The sequence below is a fragment of the Ovis aries genome, chromosome 7 (genome assembly GCF_016772045.2).
Source record: "Ovis aries strain OAR_USU_Benz2616 breed Rambouillet chromosome 7, ARS-UI_Ramb_v3.0, whole genome shotgun sequence".
NCBI classification, from domain to species: Eukaryota; Metazoa; Chordata; class Mammalia; order Artiodactyla; family Bovidae; genus Ovis; species Ovis aries.
In genome coordinates this window covers 21,779,197-21,799,221 of record NC_056060.1, presented here as the reverse complement: position 1 = coordinate 21,799,221, position 20,025 = coordinate 21,779,197, and the positions used below count along the sequence as shown (strand labels likewise).

Genomic DNA, 20,025 nt, shown 5'->3' with positions numbered 1-20,025 from the left:
CAAGCCACAGGTCCCAGCAGACAAACCCCCAAACCAGGTCTCTTGAACATGGAAGACCCCACCACCACCATCCCAGACTGAGCTCCATGTTTGCCCCACTACTGAGCCTAGCACTTCCCACGGAAGTGAGACAAATGCTGAAAGCAGAGGAATCAAGCCACCCAAAATATGCTTAGAAGGAAAAAGTGTCCCACATCCCGTCCCCAGTCCCCCCAAGCCCCCCGCTCTCGGCCTCAACCCCTGCAGATGGCAGCCTCCACCACAGAAAGGCAACTTAGGAGTTTTTTTTTTTTTTTTAACCCGACTTTTGGCTGTAATTGGATTCAGGCTGAAACAACCACGTCCGCACTGGGAAAGGAGGGCATAGGGGCGGGGGCGGAGGGAGGCTGTGGGAGAAGGGAGGGACCAGAGAAGAGAGCAAGAGAGGGCTCGCAATCCAGTTCGCCGACTAAGCAGAAGAAAGATCAAAAAACGGGAAAGAGGGGACGAGCAAACAGGCGTCTTCAAGACCGATCCCCTCATCTCCACGTGGACAGCGCTCTGGGCATCCAAATTCAGTGCCTACGGAAGACAAAGGCGCCCCGAGGGAGTGGCGGCGCGACCCCAGGGCTTGGGCCCGGCCGCGGAGCCCGCTTGGCCCGGCTGCCCGGACAGTCGCGGACCATGTCTCCCGCCCCACGACCCGCCTGCAGCCTGCTGCTCCCCGTGCTCACGCTCGCCTCCGCGCTCGCCTCCCTCAGCTCTGCCCAGAGCAGCTTCAGCCCCGAAGTAAGTGAGCTCCTCCGGCCCTGTCCGGAGTCGCGCCCGGGGAGGCGAGCCCGGGGGTCTCCAAGAGAACAGCCCCGGATCGGAGGGGCGAGCGCTCGGGATGCCGGCTCCTCCGGCCTGCAGGTTCCCCCTTCCTCTCCACTTCCTCTCCCTTCCGTCCTCATCTCCAAACTTTCAAGTCCATCGACTTTGCCTCCTCCAATCACCCCCCACCCCACTGCGCGCTGCCGACTTTCTGTCCCGTTCCTTTCCTTGGAAGAGCTTTCCAGCCGGAGCCCACTCCCCACCCCTCCCCAGCTCCCCTGGGCTCTAAGCTCAGTTCTGGAACGGGTCGGGAGCCTGATAAATATATGGACTCCGCTCAGAGCCCGCGCTGTCCTGGTTTCTTGTCCTGTGCTAGTTTGTTGTTCAACTTTCCAGCTCGCAGGCGCTCGGCCGGCCGCGAGGCTCAGGGGATCGCGGCCCGGGCCCCCCACGCTGCGCCCTCCGCCGCCGCCTCCCGGGCGGTCCCGACCCTCTTCGGACACATCGGCTGCCAGGTGCGGTCGGGGGCGTACGGCGGAGCGGCCCTGGCCCCCAACCCACTCCCGCCTCCGCGAGCGGTCCCTCAGCGTCCCGGCCGCAGCCCTGGCGTCGAGGGTCACGGCGCTGGCGCCCTGGCCCGCGTTTCCGGACACACAAAGCTCTCCTTGTGAGCTGGGGGCTCGACCCGGCCGCCGCCTCCTGGTCCCGCTCCCCCTTCGGCGCCTTTAGGCTTTTTGGTTAATTGCTTTTTTGTGTTAATTGCACGGAGACTTGGGGGTGTTGTACGGGGAGCGGGGTGAGGGCCTGGTCCAGGGCGCCCGCACAGGTCTTCGCTGACTCCGTTGCCCCCGCCTCTCCACCCCAAAGCTGGCCCACCGGGCCCGGGAGGAAGCCGCGTGGGAGTTGTCTGAGGAAGTTTTTCCTCTCCCTCTCTTTTATTTTGGGGTGAAGGTGGGAGACGGATTTGATCAGTTTCTTATTTTGGGCTATCCCAACCCACTCAGCTCGGCCAGGGCCTGGGTGCGGTCGGGAGGGGCAGGGAAGGGCCCCTGAGCAGGGGGAGGGGATCTGGACTTGGCTTCCTCCCTCCTTGTCCCGGCTCTGGTTCCACCCCCGGAGGAAACCTCTCCAGAAAGAACACACTCTCTCTGTCCTGAAGGGATGTGAGGCTGACAGAAGTGTGGCCCTCGGAAGGGGGCGACCAGGGAGAGTGAAAATCTGCCCGGACTAAGCCCGATTTAGTCCAGGAAGAGGCACCCTGTTTCCAGGCCTGGAGTCTTCATCAGAGGCCTAAAGGGGAGAGCTCCTAACAAAAGGAGCCTGGGCATCTGGGGGGCTTCCCGCTGCCAACTTCGCCAGCCCTGCCTTCCTTCCCTTCCCTGCCCCACTAGGTCCCCCAGAGGAGGGGCGGCAGACCTGGCTCTGTTTTAAGTGGATCATGGGCATTCGCGATGCCAGAACCACCGTTTGCTTCTGAGCCATGGAGGGATGGGAGGCAGAAGGAGGGAGGAGCAGGCCCAGAGGCTGGGATCCAGGGCCTGCAGAAGAGCCAGAGATCCCCCCCAACTCCTCTTCAGGATGCTTAGGCCAGAGAAGTGGGCCAGGAGTGGAAAGGGGTTCCTTGTCCTTGACTTCCCCCAGGGGAATACCTTGCACCTCTCAATTTTCAAGACAAAGCCAGCCAACTGAGTTCTCTGATCCTACTGAGTTGCTCTCTCTCCGGGCCTGTCTGGAGGGAGAGAGAGCTGGGATGGCCCGGGCCCTCAGGCGCCGTCTCCCTTCTAGCACCCCCGGAGTCCTGCACCAGCTCCCGGATGGACAGCCCTCTCCTCCCCTTGGCCAATCTGGCACTCGGCCCTTCCCCCACTCGGCCGCAGACACTAGAGTCCTCTCTTCTGTGGTTCAGACCTCATAGTCTCCTCTGTGGTTCTTGCTTTGCTCAGAGCCTAGGCCTGGGAGGAGGAGAGGAATGGGGGGCACTTCCTTTCCAGGACTTGCGGCTCACTCGACTCCAGAAAGTCCCTTTCTTGACTAAGTCCCCACCTTTCTCTACTGGATATGGATAGGGTAGAGGTTGATGGGTGTGAATATTCAGACCTGTCTGCCTCCTTGAAAGACTCTTCACGATGAGGGATTTATCCCAGAGCTCCCGGATGTGGGTTTCCCCCACCTTTCTGCTGCCCTCCCTTCTGTCCTCCTGCCCTAGGAGCTTTGCCCCCCTGAGGGTTTCAGGGCCTGACCTCCGTCTTCCTGCCAGCTCCAACAGCAGTGGGCCATTCCCATCTTTTCTCAAAGTTGAAGCAGCTGCTCCCCTAACAGAGGGCATAAGCCCAGGGGTGTGACTACCCCACAGGTGAGGCCAGGGGCAGAGGGAGTTTCCTGCATACTTGGGCACAGGGCCACAGCAGGTCTCCTGCAGGCACTAGCTGTGGCATCAGTCAGCACAAGTCAGGGCAGGTTTAGAGCTCCCCAGAGAGCAGCCCAGGATAGGAGCCTCCTGCTCTGCTCCCCAGAGGTTAAACTTTGCTCCCCCTCCCCCACCCCAAGGAGGGGCTCTCAGAGCGGGTGGTGCTGGGGTTGTTCTGGCCAGGCCTGTTGGCTGAGGAAAAGCTGGGTTGTTTACATCTTGATCCCTAACTCCCCGTCATCAGCCTTGGGGGATCACTTCCCAGAACCGTGTTGCAATTCTTGTCCCTGCGGGCTCAGGTCCCCAGTCAGCTGCTCCTGAATCACCCCCAGCCCCAATGCAAGTGCACTGCTCCATCCCTAAGGCCTGGCCCTGGAGGGAAGGGTCACATGCAGAGCCATCCTAATGACCTGGAGTAGGGGATGCACCTCTGCTCCAAGTTCCTTTCCCAGGAAGCTGCAGCCCCCCTACCCTGGCCTCTTCTAAGAACAAAGCTGGAGCAGGGACTAGAGTTAGGGTTAGAAATATCTCCCCATCGAGGCTCTGAGCATGTTTATGTTCCATATATAACTTGACTCATTTTACTTTTCCAACCTTAGGAAACACTCTATTGTTCTTAGAATAAAGGCTGACTTTTTCCTCAACAGGGTTTTGCAGTGTGTGTACCTTTCAATCAAACACCAAAAATATAATGTATGTTAAGGTAATATGCCACCCTTTATATTATGAACAATTCAAATCATACCTGAAATAAATTACAGTCACCAAAATACTAAATAAAACACTCACCCTAATGCTAACCACCACCTCAATCTCCCACTCCTCTTTTGAGAACCTTAAATGGGATGTTAGGTCCCAAGTCCTCGGTCTCATGCTGCCTGGGTAGAGACAGTGGCAGGATCCTGGCTCTTTGTCTAGTCACATCCCCACCACCTCCAAAGACCCCAGCTTCCTCTGTCAGCAGTCAGCCTGAGCCCTAGCTTCTTTTCTGCCCTCCTTCCAAAAAGATCTCAGAGCTGTGTATATCCTGGAGGCATGCCTGTCCCAGGAGAACCTCGTGCCAGGCCTCAAAGTGGAGCCCCCTCAGCCTCTCCCTTCTCGATCTACCATGGGACACACCCCAGCCTCAGGTAGAACATGCAGTATTAACAAGAACACTGACAGAGGAGGAGAGAGCTGGAAGGGATCTCGGCTCTTAGAAGACATCCTAGAACTCAGTTAAACACCAGGGCTTCCATCAGAAGGGTTACAGCCAAAGCGCGGAGCTGTGACTCCCCACCCCTCCAAGAGGATCAGCCATACTAGGACCTGGGCCAGAGTTTGGGTCCAGCCTGGGAGTTCTTCCAGACCCATTGCCAGAGCCAGGCTGGGAGCTCATGGCCCTTTCCACGCCAAGCCAAGCGTGTGTTCCAGGTGCCGTGAGGAGGCAGGGGCTCCCCTTGGGCCAGGTGGGGATGCTCCAAGCCACACCCCTTTCCCCACAGGCCTGGCTGCAGCAGTATGGCTACCTGCCCCCTGGAGACCTACGGACCCACACACAGCGCTCACCCCAGTCCCTCTCAGCTGCCATCGCTGCCATGCAGAGGTTCTACGGCCTGCGAGTGACAGGCAAGGCTGATGCAGACACCATGAAGTAAGTGCTAGAACCTAGCGGGAATTCTGCCCAGCACCCACCCACATGACACAGCAGAGAGGTTGCCACCTGAATGCCTAGCCCTGCCCCTGCACCTCATCCCCACAAGATGATCCTGACGCTCTCCTGCTCACCCAAACCTCATGATCTTACCTCTTCCCCACACTGACCCTGGGGCCAGACATTCCCCCTCTCCTCTGAAGACCGGCACTCTTTCATGTACTCTCCTGACCACAATCCCCATGCTCCAACCCACCCCAGGGCCATGAGGCGCCCCCGCTGTGGTGTTCCAGACAAGTTTGGGGCTGAAATCAAGGCCAATGTTCGAAGGAAGCGCTATGCCATCCAGGGACTCAAATGGCAGCATAACGAGATCACTTTCTGGTGAGTCCAACAGGCAAGTGGCCTTTCTTACATCACGTTACCCTTCCCTATCAGGGATGCTTAGAGACCCAGAGGCCCCCTTCCCTACTCACCCCTGTTCCTGCAAAGCATCCTTGGGAGTAGGGAGGAAAATGGCTCCCATCCTGGAGAGAGGTGCAGTCCCTGGAGGGTATATTCCAGGGCCAGAAGGCCCTCGGTTCTTGGGGCAGAGGCATCATGAGACGGCAGGAAGCGCCGGGTCAGACAAAGATGGCTGGGCGGCTCAGTCAGACCTGGGAGAGTACAGGAAAGGAGAGTTTTGCCCCTAACACGCTCCCATCCTCTCCCCACGTGGCTGGACCTCAGCATCCAGAACTACACCCCCAAGGTGGGCGAGTATGCCACATTTGAGGCCATCCGCAAGGCATTCCGAGTGTGGGAGAGTGCCACGCCACTGCGCTTCCGAGAGGTACCCTATGCCTACATCCGTGAGGGCCACGAGAAGCAGGCCGACATCATGATCTTCTTTGCTGAGGGCTTCCATGGTGACAGCACGCCTTTTGATGGCGAGGGCGGCTTCCTGGCCCATGCCTACTTCCCAGGCCCCAACATTGGAGGGGACACCCACTTTGACTCTGCCGAGCCCTGGACTGTCCGGAATGAGGATCTAAATGGTGAGCGAGGTAGCCCTGGGTCTCTTATCCCTCGGAGAGTCAAGAGTCGTTTGCATGCGGGTTCTCTGGCCTCCTCCCCAAAACTCAGACTCCCCGCCCCCAAATCACAGGGCTTGTTGGGAACCACAGAGATCTCCTGGTCTGACTTCCAAGGCAGGCAGGAATCCTGTTTTGACCTATTTATATCTGGTCCCTCCATTCGCCCAATAATTGACTTCCCAGTCAAAGACATTGAAGCATCTGCATCAGCCACTTTTCCAGGCAAATGTCGTGTCTGGCTCCTGGGAGAAACTGAGGCCCAGATAGGACCTCGGCTTCTCTTAACACAACCCTCGCTGGAACTGGGATCCAGCCAGTCTCTCCTCTACCCAGAGGAGTTGCTGACTGGCTTTGTGCCTCATTTGCCAGATATGAGTCTGGAACTCAGGGTTTGGTCACTTTGGGTGGAAAATTTGGCAGGCAGGCTTCACTGTGAAACTTCTGATGGGGAAGCAGCGAGTCTGAGGGGAGGGACCCAGGCTGCCATCATAACCAGCCCCATCCCTCCAGGGAATGACATCTTTCTGGTGGCTGTGCACGAGCTAGGCCATGCCCTGGGCCTTGAGCATTCCAACGATCCCTCGGCCATCATGGCACCCTTTTACCAGTGGATGGACACAGAGAACTTCGTGCTGCCCGATGACGACCGCCGGGGCATCCAGCAACTTTATGGTAACTAACCTATGCCCACATCTGCTCCTTTCTCTCTGCTGCTTGTCTCCTCCAGCTCTCTCTGGCCTGGGCATTTCCCCCTCCCTCATGCCCTACAGTCTTCCCGTTCCCCCACCCCTGCCCCATGACTCCACCTCCATCGGCCCCACTTCTGACCGCACCCTTTCTGTCCTTTCCCAGCTGATTGCTTCAGTCTCCCCCCAAGGTGTTTTCTGCCCATGTGCCTGTCCTTTCCTCCTACTCTGCCAAAGTCTGAAGTGCCCCTCATGTTCCAGGGAGTAAGTCAGGATCCCCCACCAAGATCCCCCCTCAACCCAGGACCACCTCCAGGCCTTCCATCCCCGATAAGCCCAAAAATCCCACCTACGGGCCCAACATCTGTGACGGGAACTTTGACACCGTGGCCATGCTTCGAGGGGAGATGTTTGTCTTCAAGGTAAGAGGAAGAGGTGGGCTGGTGTGGGGGACAAAAGGGCTCTATGACCAGGTGGCAGGGTGGGCACAGAAGCAGGAGGACGAAGCACTGTGAAAGTGAAGTCGCTCAGTCGTGTCCAACTCTCTGCGATCCCGTGGACTGTAGCCTACCAGGCTCCTCCATCCTTGGGATTTTAAGGCAAGAGTACTGGAGTGGGTTGCCATTGCCTTCTCCAGGAGATCTTCCTGACCCAGGGATCGAACCCGGGTCTCCCGCATCGTAGGCAGACGCTTTACCATCTGAGCCACCAGGGATGTCAACCTATAAAACTGAGGCAATGGGGGAGTTTTGGGGACTGAGCTGGAGGACAAAGCTAAAGACTGAATGAACTGCCTCCCAGGAGCGTTGGTTCTGGCGCGTGAGGAAAAACCAGGTGATGGATGGATACCCCATGCCCATTGGCCAGTTCTGGCGGGGCCTGCCCGCATCCATCAACACTGCCTATGAGAGGAAGGATGGCAAGTTTGTCTTCTTCAAAGGTAACCAGACATTCTACCGTAGTCTTTGGGTGTGGGCGGGGCTCCCTGAAGGAGCATGTTCCACTTGGCTCCTCCAAAGACCCAGGTGGAATGAGATCCTGCCCTCCCCTCCCCGCCCCAGGAGACAAGCACTGGGTGTTTGACGAAGCTTCCCTGGAGCCTGGGTACCCCAAGCACATTAAGGAGCTGGGCCGAGGACTGCCTACTGACAGGATTGATGCTGCTCTCTTCTGGATGCCCAACGGAAAGACCTATTTCTTCCGAGGAAACAAGTAAGACCTCACCTTCCTCCTCACACACCACCCACCAGATTCCCTCAATTCTAGTGGAAGACCCACTTGCCCCCCGAGATGTCTCCCTGAAGAAGGCACTGGCTGAGCCTCTGCTGTTGCCTAGCAACAGGCAGCCTCCTTTGGGTTCTGAGTGAGTGGGATATGACCCGGTCACCATCATTTTAGACCTGGTCATTTGACGCCTTCTGCCCCCAGCACCATGCCTCCGCCCCAGCTGCCAGGCACTGTCATTAAGGGCTGCTGGTGGCTCCTTGCAGCCTGGGCCCTCCCACCCCCAGCTTCCGCTGCTTTCAGCTCCAGGCCCTCATTAGTCAAAACCCCTGTCCCCCACCCTTTGCTCACTGGTGAATTCAGTCCCAGGTCACTCCCCTCAGAGGATGTGCCCAGTGTCAAGCCGCTTCCTTTCCCCGCCTCTCCTCTAGGTACTACCGTTTCAACGAGGAGCTCAGGATAGTGGAAAGTGAATACCCCAAAAACATCAAGGTCTGGGAAGGAATCCCTGAGTCTCCCAGAGGGTCGTTCATGGGCAGCGATGAAGGTGAGAGGGGCACGGGAGGTGTCAGTGAAGGGAGGACAGGCACAAGGAGTTAAGGAAGAGCAGGGCGAAAGACCGAGAGTGTTGGGTAGAAAATGGATGATGCTGAGAACCGGGGAGCCCTGTGCCGGGCCCTCAGTGCTTCCTGCGTTTCAGACCCTTCGATCTGCCCCACTCTCTGAGCCTGGTGCTGTAGTTACCTGGCTTCACAGCTGAGGAGACGGGTGCTCAGAAAGGTGAGGGGATGAGCTCAGCGGGCTCGCACACTTACTGGTTTTCTTCCCCTCTGCTTCTCTCTTTGGCTCTGCTCCGGACACCGCGTCCACCTCCCGGCTTCCATGCCACCCTCTTGCTGACCCTGCAGTCTTCACTTACTTCTACAAGGGGAACAAGTACTGGAAATTCAACAACCAGAAGCTGAAGGTTGAGCCGGGCTACCCCAAGTCAGCCCTGCGGGACTGGATGGGCTGCCCGTCATCGGGGGGCCAGCCAGATGAGGGGACTGAGGAGGAGACAGAGGTGATCATCATCGAGGTGGACGAGGAAGGCAGCGGGGCAGTGAGCGCGGCCGCCGTGGTGCTCCCGGTGCTGCTGCTGCTGCTGGTGCTGGCGGTGGGCCTCGCCGTCTTCTTCTTCAGACGGCACGGGACCCCCAAGCGACTGCTCTATTGCCAGCGCTCCCTGCTGGACAAGGTCTGACCCCCACTGCCGCCCGCCCACTCCTACCACGAGGACTTTGCCTCTGAAGGCCAGTGGCAGCAGGTGGTGGTGGGTGGGCTGCTTCCGCCCGGCCCCGGCCCCAGCCCCAGCCCTCCCCCTGTCCCTTTTTCTCTGTCCCATGACTGGCCTCTCCCACCCTCCACGCTGGCATTGCTTCTTCCCTAGATGGGTCCCCCCGGGGGTCTGAGCAGGGGCCGCCCTCCCAGCCCCTGCCCCTCAGGGGCCCCCATGGCTTGGTGTGTGTTCAGCCCCATCTGAATGTCTGGGCTCTGCACTTGAAGGCAGGACCCTCAGACCTCGCTGGTAAAGGTCACATGGGGTCATCTGCTCCTTTTCCATTCCCTGACATACCTTTAACCTCTGAACTCTGACCTCAGGAGGCTCTGGGCACTTCAGCTCCGCGATCCCCTAGGTGTACCCAGTTGGCAGCCTCCCGCCACTCCCTCTGGCTAAAAGAAATCTAATCCTGTTGTGGTGGGAGGAGACCCTGAGTGAGAGAGTGTGGGTTACACAGCCCCCCTAAGACCCTGGGAGGAAAGCTCAGCGAGGGCCAGTCCTCTCCACAAACACATGCCTCTGCCCCACCGGCCCCTGAGAACTTCCACAGAAGGAGCCTGAGCCATTGGGACTAAACTGGGGCTGCAGAAACCCTTGACAGCCCTACCCTCCCAAACGTTAGCCTCGGATGGGGCTGTCAAGGTTGGAAGAGCTGAGACCAGGGGTGCAGCCACCGGGGTGGGGCCCACGAGCCCCAGGGGGTGAGCCTGGAGGCCACAGAGAAAGAACCTCGCTCATAATGCAGGCAGCTGGGGTAGGGACCCAGGGGCAGAGTAGTCAGAGGGGACAGGGCAGGACCAAAAGGCAGACCAGGGAGGCACAACAGGAGTGGATGGCTGAGGGCCAGGCAGGGACGCCACAGGGTGGGCTGTGGCACCCGGAGGAGGGCACTTTTCATTGGCGCTCTCAGGAAGGGCTCGAGAGAGGCACACCTGCTCCTGTTTGGGTGCCCTGGCTTCAATCAGACAGCGTGGAGGGCAAGGCAGGCAGCCAGAGAAAGGGGCAGAGAGGGTGCCCGTCGGGGATCGGCGGCTCGGGACTTTCGTGAGAGCAGCAACCTAGTTAGGGAGCCGAGGATCAGCCGGCCTCAGCCATCTTCTGCAAAGGGGCACCTGCCTGGGCATTTGCGTCAGGTTAGCCCCTCACCTCCCGATGCCCCCTGCCACTCAGACCTTCCTACAGGTGTCCTGCCCCCATTCCCACCCAGCCCACCCGTGTGAAGTCTCCTTCGGCCACCGAGGGTGGCCACGGTACCAGAGACTCGGGAGCGTGAGAGGCCCTGTGGGGGCGGTGAGAGGAAAGGGATGTCAGGGGTGGGGGGGCAGGGGGTGGGAGAAATGGGTGAACGGTGCTGGCAGTTCGGCTAAAGTTGTCTTGTTTGGGGTTTTTGTTTTGTTTAATGTATATTTTATTATAATTATTATATATGAATTCCCTTCAAATCGTTCCTTTTTGTTAACAAGGGGCATGGGGTGGGGTGGGGGTGGGGGCAGAGGCATCCGACCCCAGGAACCTGCAGGGCGGGGCTGGGTCATTGCCCTCTAAGGACATTTTTGACCTTGTTCAACCTTTCCACAAAGAATAAACAGTGTTTCACATTCTTTGTGTGGCTGCAGTTTGTGCGCCTGGATGTGGCTGCGAGGGGAATGGAAAGCAGGGGGCCCTGCAGTGTTTTCCGTGAGGTGGGGTTTTGGTATTTTTCATAAAGGAATATGTTTATTCTCAGTGGACGAAAGGGATGCAGGCGCCAGAGCTGGGGGGGAGGCGGGCATGCTTTTGGGGGGCAGGGGAGTGGTCCACAGAGGCCAGCTACTGTACCCCAACCTGGCCTCTGAGGCCCAGGACTGCAAAGGCAAGAGGAAGTGGCCAAGCTGAGGCTACTCGGAAAATCTTCCTAAATTGCGTTACCCTGTCGTGTGACCCAGCCGCAGGCCCTCTGCTTCCTCAGGCCACGTGCTGGCTGCTGGGGGATCCCCCTACCACAGTCGGCCTAAGGCTCGGGGGCAGGCCCCTCTCCCCAGCCCTCAGGACCTCAGCCTCTACCATGCCCGGGGCTCCCCTGCAGGGGCAGAAGAGACAGGAAGGGAGAAGGTTGCCGCACGGCCAGTTAGGAGCAGCCTATCTGGCCAAATGAGAGTCTCACCCCAGCTGCCTACGAGAGGCAGGATGGTCAGGTAGGAAGGGCAGAATGACAAGGCTTTGTTTCCTCTTTCCCTAGAAACTGATGCCCTAGACAGGGTTCCCAGGCTGTCGACCCACCCTTCCACCAAAGCAGCCTGGAGGGAAGAATCAGCTGCTGAGTCAGCTCAGCTGAAGGGTAGCGGCGCTCATTCTTCCCTCCTTCCCTTCCTGCCTCAGCCCGGCCCTCCCCGGGCTCCAGCCCAGGCCCCCTCCATGGCCTGCCTCCAAGAGCCCTGGCCCCACCTAGGCCAGGCGTTCTATCCAGCTGCTATTCAGGGCTGGCGGGTGTGATTGCTTTGGCAGAAGGGGTACCCCACCTTCCTGCCAGCCAGGAACCCTGACCCTACGCCTGGCCTCCTGTGCCTCTCCTGCCAACAGCTGTTTGGCATAGCCTGTGCATCTCCGTGGAGTTGGATACCACCTCCCTGCCACCCTCACCAGAGGGGATGGGGACCCTGAGAAGTCAGGGGCGTCTGGGGGCAGTGGGGCCCATGCGTGTGGCAAGAAGCTCAAAGATGAGCTCATGGCCCCTTTGTGTTTTTGTGGCTCACATCTGGAGGCAATTACAGATGTTATCCAGTGGGAGTTCTGCAAAACACAGCTGGAGCCAGCGGAGGAGCACGGGGAGGGGAGGCTGCCAGAGGGAAGAGCGGGGGGAGCCTGGGGCTCCCGTGGCTGGACTGTGGTTTCCCCATCACGAGGAAATTGTTTGGCCCTGATTCTGGAATCACAAGATGCTCTCTGAAGCCAAGGGGGAGAGATGGAATGGAGGACCAGAGACAAAGGGGGAAGAGGTGGAAGAGGCTTCGCAAGCAGGGAGAATTGCAGGGTGGAGGCCACAAGTCCCGTGCTTCTGACGTGCCTTGGGTCTGAGGGATCCAGCCCAGTGAGGCAGCTGGGGGACCCCACCCGGCCCCAGCTGAGTGAACCATCAGGTTAGGCTGGGTGAGGGGAGACCAGAGGCCCCGTGGCTCCCGAGAGACCTGCAAACTGCATTCACTGGCCCTACCCTGCTTTGTCCATTGGGCCTGACCCAGTTTCTATGGTTCCAAGTTCCTTTATTCGAAAGCAGCACATGTGAGTTAGAGCAGCCAGGAGGGAGCCAAGGGGAATCTGCAAGGAGGTTTGGGCAAAACCCAGGGAAGCGGGCTCTCGGGAGACTGGACTGGGGGCAAACACAGAACACAGGCTATACTCTGCCCACCACAGCACCCCGCACGTTTCCAGGGGGAGCCACGGACACCCTTGGCCTCACCTCCCTCCTGGGGGTTCCTGCCACCACCTGGGCCTGTGCCTCCAAGGCTGCCAGCCAGGCGCTGGGTCCATGGGATGGAAAAGAGAGGGGAAGCCCTAAGCGGAGCTGAGCTCTCTAGAGGAGAGGGGACTGAGCACAGTGACCCCCACACACAATCTGGCAGCTGTGCTGGTCCTTCCTCGTCCTTCCCCCTCAGCCCTCATCTCCCCACAGTCTGACGGACTTCCCAGTCCTCTCTTTACTCTGTACCCTGACTTCCTTTTCCAGCTAAAGGGAGGTGGTGGGAAACCAATACCTGCTGAGGTCCTCACACAACACTCAAGGACACAGGCACTGACATTGCCCCCATTTTACAGATGTGGAAACTGAGGCCCAGATAAGATTTGCTCAAGTTCCCAGCTTGGTAGTCCAAAATTAAAACCCAGTCCTGTCTGACTTTTTTTCCTATACAAGCAGATTCTGACCATGTCTCTTGGGGTCCCCTCCAGTGTGAACCCCCACGTAGCTGGGCGTGGGCAGGGCAGCGTGTGTTCTGTGGACTCTGTCAGCATGTGTGCGCTTGCCTGCTGTACTATGTCACAGGAGCACAGGAGAGAAGGGCCATTCCAAGGAATCTGCTTGGCCAGGAATCGCCGTCCTTCCTAGGGGCAAGAACAGGTATTCTGATGGAACGGAAGAGGCATAGCACTGAGAAGCCAGAGGAACTGAATGGGACAAAGGCAGCAGCTAGGGGAGGGATGAGTGTGTGTACTAAGTCACTACAGTCGTGTCTGACTCACTGTGACCCCATGAACTGCAGCCCTCCTCAGTCCATGGGATTCTCTATGTAAGAATGCTGGAGCACGTTGCCATTTCCTCCTCCAGGGATCTTTCTGACCCAGAGATAGATGGAACCCACATTTCCCGAAGCTCCTGTGCTGAAGGTGGGGGAGGGATGAGGGTGGCCAGAGTCTGAGGCAGGGGCCTAGGGGGAGGAGGAGCCCTTCAGGGTGGTTCCCGTACCCTGAGGCTCCAGGGAAACCCCAGGTGAGGTTGCTCCATTGTCCTGTGGTCCCCACACCCCCATCTAACCCACCCCCCAAATCTCTGCTTGCCTCCCTCAAACAGTCTTGGGAGACTGGGGAGACCCAGAGGCAGCCTTCTTCGAGGAGGCTGAGCAGCCAAGGCTTGGAAAGGAGGCGGGCCTGACTGGCCAGAAGCCACCTTCCAAATGAGCTCACACACATATTTTCCACCCTGGCCCAGGGCCGTGGCTGGGTGCCTTCCAGGCCAGCCTTCCCCAGGCAGGCCCAGCCCCCTCTGTCCTCCCCTATCCCTCACCAGACCTGGACCCTGCGGTTCCACAACAGGACTGGACACCCCAGGCCCAGGGCTGTCACCACACCCCAAGGGAGCAGATTTTCTGCCTCCGGACTAAGGCCAGGTCTCCCCAGGTTCCCTAACTCCAATGGGACTTTGTGGCTTAGAGAGGAAAAGACCAGTTTCCTGCGCCCAAAGACTCACACCTGGATAGCGAGGGGCCGTAGAGGGGAAAGAAGAGGTGACCACACTGTAGTGACTTGAAGGAAGCACTTCCTTAGCCTGAAGTAGCTCACTGACTCAGGGCCCGGGCCAGGTCTGGAAGCTGCCTCACCATGGATCACTTCCTGCACCCTCACTTGATTTCCCGCTAGGCCACTTCCCTGCTCTGGGGCAGGATGGGGTCTGGGCAGCGCAAGGCCAGGCTGACCACAAAGCAGGGGAAAGACGGGGGCCTCGGAAGGGCCCAGCAGATTCACACACACGCGACAGGCTCCAGCTTATTTCGATCCAGCCTGTGGTCAAAGACGTCACCCTGCACCCAGCTTCCAGAGACATGTAGCCCCAGGTCAGCAAGCAAGATCAGGCCAGCAAGCAAGATCAATGCCTCAAAACACTCTCCTGGGCCTCACACTCAGTGCCTGGCTCTGTGCTAGGAGCATGGCTGCCCTGACCCAATACCCTGGGTCCCACAATATCTTCCTGAGGTTCCACGAGTTTGTATATTCAGACACAGCAGAAATGTCATCCTGTTGTGGATTCCAAGAATCCGGGCACTGCGGGGAGATCATACAGCCAGCCATTGCCCTTTCTGTGGAGGAATGACCAAGATTCGTTAACACAGCTGATCCCATCACAGCCACCGGACAAACATTCTGTTCTCACTCCTTACAAAAGAGTAGGATGGTGCTAGGTACACAAGAGCCCCTCTTAATAAAAGTTTACTGACTTGAATTGGCAGTGAGAGCTGTGATGTACATACATAAACAGCTGTAGTTACGGACTTCCCTGGTGGTCCCAAGGCTAAGACTACATGCTCCCAGTACAGGGGGCCAAGGTTTGATCCCTGGTCAGTGAACCATATCCTGCATGGCACAACTAAAGATCCCATGTGCCGAAACGAAGATCCAGCACAGTCAAATAAATAAATATTGTATATGTATGGCTAAGTCCCTTTGCTGTGCCCTTGAAACTATCACAACATTGTTAACTCGCTATACCCCAGTGCAAAATGGCTTACCAGGGCAAACAATCTGCCTGCAATGCCAGAGACCCAGGTTTGATCCCTGAGTCAGGATGATTCCCTGGAGAAGGGAATGACAACCCACTTCAGCATTCTTGCCTGGAGAATTCTATGGACAGAGGAGCCTGATGGGCTACAGTCCACGGGGTTGCAGAGTCGGACAAGACTGAGCAACTAACGTGCACATGCAATACAAAATAAAAAGTTTTCAATAAATAAATATTTTTTAAAAACAGCTGTAGTTGTGAATACATAAGTATTCTATACATGTGCAAGAAGTATGTGACATAGTAAATGTATAGGTTAAAAAGCTATATGAGCTATATGCACTTGTTTATTACATTTTTAGAAATTTTACTGTATATTTCACCTCAATCTTTAAAAGGTTCAAAAAAGAAAGAAACTGTATTGAGGGAAGAGATTCATAACTCCGCAACAGCAGCTCTGTCCCTATAGACCTCCTCCTTATGTGCCAATCATACCCACTGCTCTGCTTAGTCACTCAGTCCTGTCCGACTCTGTGCGACCCACAAACTGTAGCCAGCCAGGCTCCTCTGTCCATAGGGATTCTCCAGGCAGGAATACTGGAGTGGATTGCCACGCCCTCCTCCAGGGGATCTTCCCAATCCAGGGATCGAACCCAGGTCCTCCTTCGTTGCAGGCAGATTCTTTACCATCTGAGCCACCAGGGAAGCCCTAACCCCACAGCCTGCCCTTAATCGGAGGATGATTGGTATTGGGTTGTGTCAGCCCAGCTCTTATGGAAATACCAGTCCTCTAGGCTGCACACTCAGGACAGCCTGCACCAGGGCCCTGTAGCTCCGGCAGGAAGGTCTCTCTTCCCTTCATCTCTCTAAGCTTCATTCCAGGTGTCCTCAGAGTCTCTTCTCCACTCTACTGGCCTGTGCTCCAGAGGTCCTCCCAACTACCTCACGCCTGCACAAAACTGCCCATAAATTCTGGAGGGAGGAAAGCTGGAGAAGGGGACCAGAGGATCCCACCCCATCCTCTCAGGTTGGGAGCGGCCCAAACTGCAGCAGAGACCAGCTGGGCAGGTTTTGCAGGGTGGTAGCGCCCCCTCGTGCCAGGTGTTGGCACTGCAAACCAACCCCGGAGAGCTGAGAGGCGGAGGCAAAGCCTGCCACGCTCAGGGCCAAGGATACCGCCGGCCTGTCCCTTCCCACTTCGCAACTTCCACACTTCCACCCAGGCCACCTGTACTTAAACGGGTGGGACTATGGGCGCGACAGGATGACAAGCCTTAGTCTTCCAGCTGCAGAGAGGGAAAAGTCAAGAGTTTCCGTCGTCTGCCCCTTTATGGAGGTTGGTGAACAGCCCTGGAATAACTCCAGGAAGGAAGAGGGGAAGGGAGGGGTTGCAGGAGAGGGGTTCTGATAGAGGAGGTAAAGAGGGCCCTGGAGTCCCGGGCTCTGAGTTGCCACACTGCCCTCCCGTGGACGCCTCAGGCACTGACCTCTCCAGGATGCCTGAACCCTGGGCGCTTCAGGTTAGCGGCCGGTGGAGCTGCACTCCGGGATCTCAGGATGCTGGGGCAGAACCGCCTTTGGCCAAGGCAGGCAGGCCTCTGCGACTCCTGTAAGAGTGGACCATTTCTGTGCCGCTTCTCTGAGGCTTTTAGAGATCATGCCCAAGCCTTCTAGGGGGGTTTCTGACCTGCACCCATCCTTCCAAAGTCATCCACACTCTGGGGCCAGGAGACTCCTTTACTCCCTGTCTTACATTGATAAAAGTCTTAAATTTTGTGGTTCAAAAAAAATGCCTGGAGGTATATTGTGAATATCACTCTATTCTTGTCTGTTTATGCTAAAAATTTTCATTTGTTAAATAAGCATTTAAAATACACCAAATATTTTCAAAACAATCTTAGTTTTTAAATTTTTTAATATGCCAGAGGCCCTCTAAATGGACCTGATTGAGGTTTCTCTCAAACCTCCAAGGGGTGTCCCCAACCCTGCATCTCATTCTTTCCAAAGCACAAGGAAACTTGCTCCTGACACCATATGGTAGAGTCTTTAATCCCTACTCGCTTCCAACACAGAGGTTTCCCCATCTTGAAAAGCTCTCCTGGATTCTGCTGCGGCCTTGAATGATTTTTCTCATTTTCCCCTTTTCTCTCAAGCCAGTTTTCCAAAAGCTATCTGCATTCCTTCCCCAGTCACTTCTTTCTTTCGTTAATGTTTTGGCTGTGTGGCATGTGACATCTTAGTGGCTCATGAGACCTTAGTCCCCCGAACCGGGATTGAACCTACACCCCCTGCGTTGGAAGCACTGAGTCTTAACCACTGGACCACCAGGGAAGTCCCCCTTGTCATTTCTTTTTAATCCAACCTCTACGTCTGCATCCCAATCAGGAATATACTGAAACATCTCCTGAAGAGGCCCTCATGATGACCCCTTTCGTCTAACCCCAGGCCTATTCTGCTTTCATTTTCTTTGGCCTTGTATCAGCATTTAACATGACTTGCTTCAGGAAGCTCCTATGCCCCTGTCTTCTGAGAAGTTCTGCCATCCTATAGTCGATGAATCACACTGCTGTCAAGGACTCCTGAAAGCCCAGGACTTGTGTCCCTCTGCCTCAACCCTACCTGCACCCTCAGCTTCTGTACCTTGCTCAGGGACTTTATTTGTCTTTATTTGTTCTGTTAATTCCAGTTTCTGCCCTTCAGACTGTACAGAATAAAAACATTCTTGTTCCACACTACAGCTCTTCAAATATTTGGGTGTAGTTTCCATATATACAAACGCTCACTGAAGTTAAGCTTTTTATAGGTGAAGAGCCTTTCTCGTCCCATAAAGAGCTTTCACATGAAGTAGCTTAGAGACCCCCTTACCATTCCCATCACCAGTCAGTCTTTAAAAGCGTAGCTTCATAGAGAAGTGGTACCACACAGCAGTTAGGACAAGGACTCTGGAGTTACATCCGGGTTAGGATCCAACCTTTATGACTTACTGGTCAGGTGACCCTCAGCATGTTATGTATCTTCCCTGAGCATCAATTTCCTCATCTTTAAAATGGGGTTAATAACTCAAAAGGGAGTTGAGTGAATTAAAAGACATAATCTATGTGATGCCTACTATTGGCAGTCACGACTCACTCATTCATTCATTCAACAGACATATTGAGTATTTGTTTTATGCCAGACATTGCTTTTCACACTGGGGATTCACCGGTAAATGAATAGGCCCTTGCCCCCTTTGGAACTTACTTCTTCTTCTTTTTTTTTTAAGAATTCTCTCTTTTTAAAACATATTTATTTGGCTGTATCCAGGATTTTTGTGGCATCATGAAGGATCTTTCATTTTGGCACATGGAGGATTCTCTAGTTGTGGCACGGGCTTAACTGCTTTGTGGCACACGGGATCTTAGCTCCCTGACCAAGGACCAAACCTGTGTCCCCTGCATTGCAAAGCAGATGCTTAACCACTGGACCACCAGGGAAGTCTCCCCTATGGAACTTATATTCTTGTGAGTGTGCAGGGAACAAACATGATAAATGAGTAAAATATAGTATGTTAGATAATGATAAGAATTTTCCAAATTTTTAAGTTCTGAATCCTATTTGATAAACAATTGCACCTTTAAATCATTTTCATCTTTTACTATAAGCATCTAGATAGCATATTCAAAAGCAGAGACATTACTTTGCCAACTAAGGTGCGTCTAGTCAAGACTATGGTTTTCCAGTGGTCATGTATGGATGTGAGAGTTGGACTGTGAAGAAGGCTGAGCGCCGAAGAATTGATGCTTTTGAACTGTGATGTTGGAGAAGACTCTTGAGAGTCCCTTGGACTGCAAGGAGATCCAACCAGTCCATTCTGAAGGAGATCAGCCCTGGGATTTCTTTGGAAGGAATGATGCTAAAGCTGAAACTCCAGTACTTTGGCCACCTCATGCGAAGAGTTGACTCATTGGAAAAGACTCTGATGCTGGGAGGGATTGGGGGCAGGAGGAGAAGGGGACGACCCAGGATGAAATGGCTGGATGGCATCACCAACTCGAAGGACGTGAGTCTGAGTGAACTCCGGGAATTGGTGATGGACCGGGAGGCCTGGTGTGCTGCGATTCATGGGGTCGCAAAGAGTCGGACACGACTGAGCGACTGAACTGAACTGAACTGATAAGCATCCAAGAGAAACCAGGATGCTTCTTCAACACTTTGCTTAGAAATTTCTTCAGCCAAATATCTAATTTCATTCCTCACAAGTTCTAGTAATAACTTTCACCAAACACTAGGACACAGCACAATTCAACCAAGCTCTCTGTCCGTTTATAAAAGATCGTCTTTCCTCCGGTTTCCAACATGTGTTCCTGATCTCCATCTGAGACCCATCAGAACAACCTTTAACATCCATATTTCCACCAACATCCTGTTCACTTAGGTATTCTCTGAGGGATTGAGGCTCTCTCAATAGCTTTTCTTTTCTGAGCCCTCATAAGAATCACCTTTAGCAGACCATTTATGGCAATATAGGCTTTCTGTAGCATGCACCTCCAGTCTTCCATTCTCTGCCCATCACTCACTTCTAAAGCTGCTTCCACATTCATATGAACTTGTTACAGCAGCATCCCAGCTTTGTAGTACCAAGTTTTGGTCTTAGGCCACTATCACAAAATACAACCGAGTAGCTTATAAATAACAGAAGTTTATTGCTCACAGTTCTGGAGATTGAGAAGACCAGGATCAAGGTGCCAGCATAGTCCCCTTCTGGTGAGGGCTCTCTTCCTGGTTCACAGCCAGTGCTTTCTGGACATTCCGTCACAGCCAGAACTTCATCACATGACGGCAAGGGCTAATGATCTCTCTAGAGCCTTTCTTACTAGTTCCATTCTGAGGGCTCCACCTTCGGAAGGAAGCATCCCCCAAAGCCCCACCCCTAATACTATCA

The 20,025-nt window shown here is 55.4% G+C and overlaps 1 protein-coding gene across 3 annotated transcripts; it reads left to right on the top strand.

Annotated features, from left to right (window-relative positions):
- The first annotated feature begins 407 nt into the window (after positions 1-407).
- Positions 408-10,740, top strand: MMP14 (matrix metallopeptidase 14). Of its 3 annotated transcripts, none has more exons than XM_060417770.1 (11): positions 408-768; positions 3,847-3,902; positions 4,684-4,832; positions 5,094-5,216; positions 5,562-5,869; positions 6,419-6,580; positions 6,856-7,016; positions 7,396-7,534; positions 7,656-7,806; positions 8,250-8,365; positions 8,727-10,740. In XM_060417770.1, exons 2-11 carry the CDS (start codon positions 3,891-3,893, stop codon positions 9,059-9,061), a joined length of 1,656 nt encoding a protein of 551 aa, XP_060273753.1. In that variant the 5' UTR covers positions 408-768; positions 3,847-3,890; the 3' UTR covers positions 9,062-10,740. The 3 variants fall into 3 exon arrangements, with proteins under 3 accessions (XP_060273753.1, NP_001159653.1, XP_060273754.1); XM_060417771.1 differs by lacking the exon at positions 408-768 and adding an exon at positions 1,196-3,145; NM_001166181.1 differs by lacking the exon at positions 3,847-3,902 and having other exon boundaries at positions 664-768; positions 8,727-9,061.
- The last annotated feature ends 9,285 nt before the right edge of the window (positions 10,741-20,025 follow it).

Coding starts and splice junctions, on each gene's coding strand:
- MMP14 (NM_001166181.1), top strand. CDS start 664: ATGTCTCCCGCCCCACGACCCGCCTGCAGCCTGCTGCTCCCCGTGCTC. Junction 6,581..6,855: donor GGGCATCCAGCAACTTTATG/GTAACTAACCTA, acceptor CTCATGTTCCAG/GGAGTAAGTCAGGATCCCCC. Junction 7,535..7,655: donor CAAGTTTGTCTTCTTCAAAG/GTAACCAGACAT, acceptor TCCCCGCCCCAG/GAGACAAGCACTGGGTGTTT.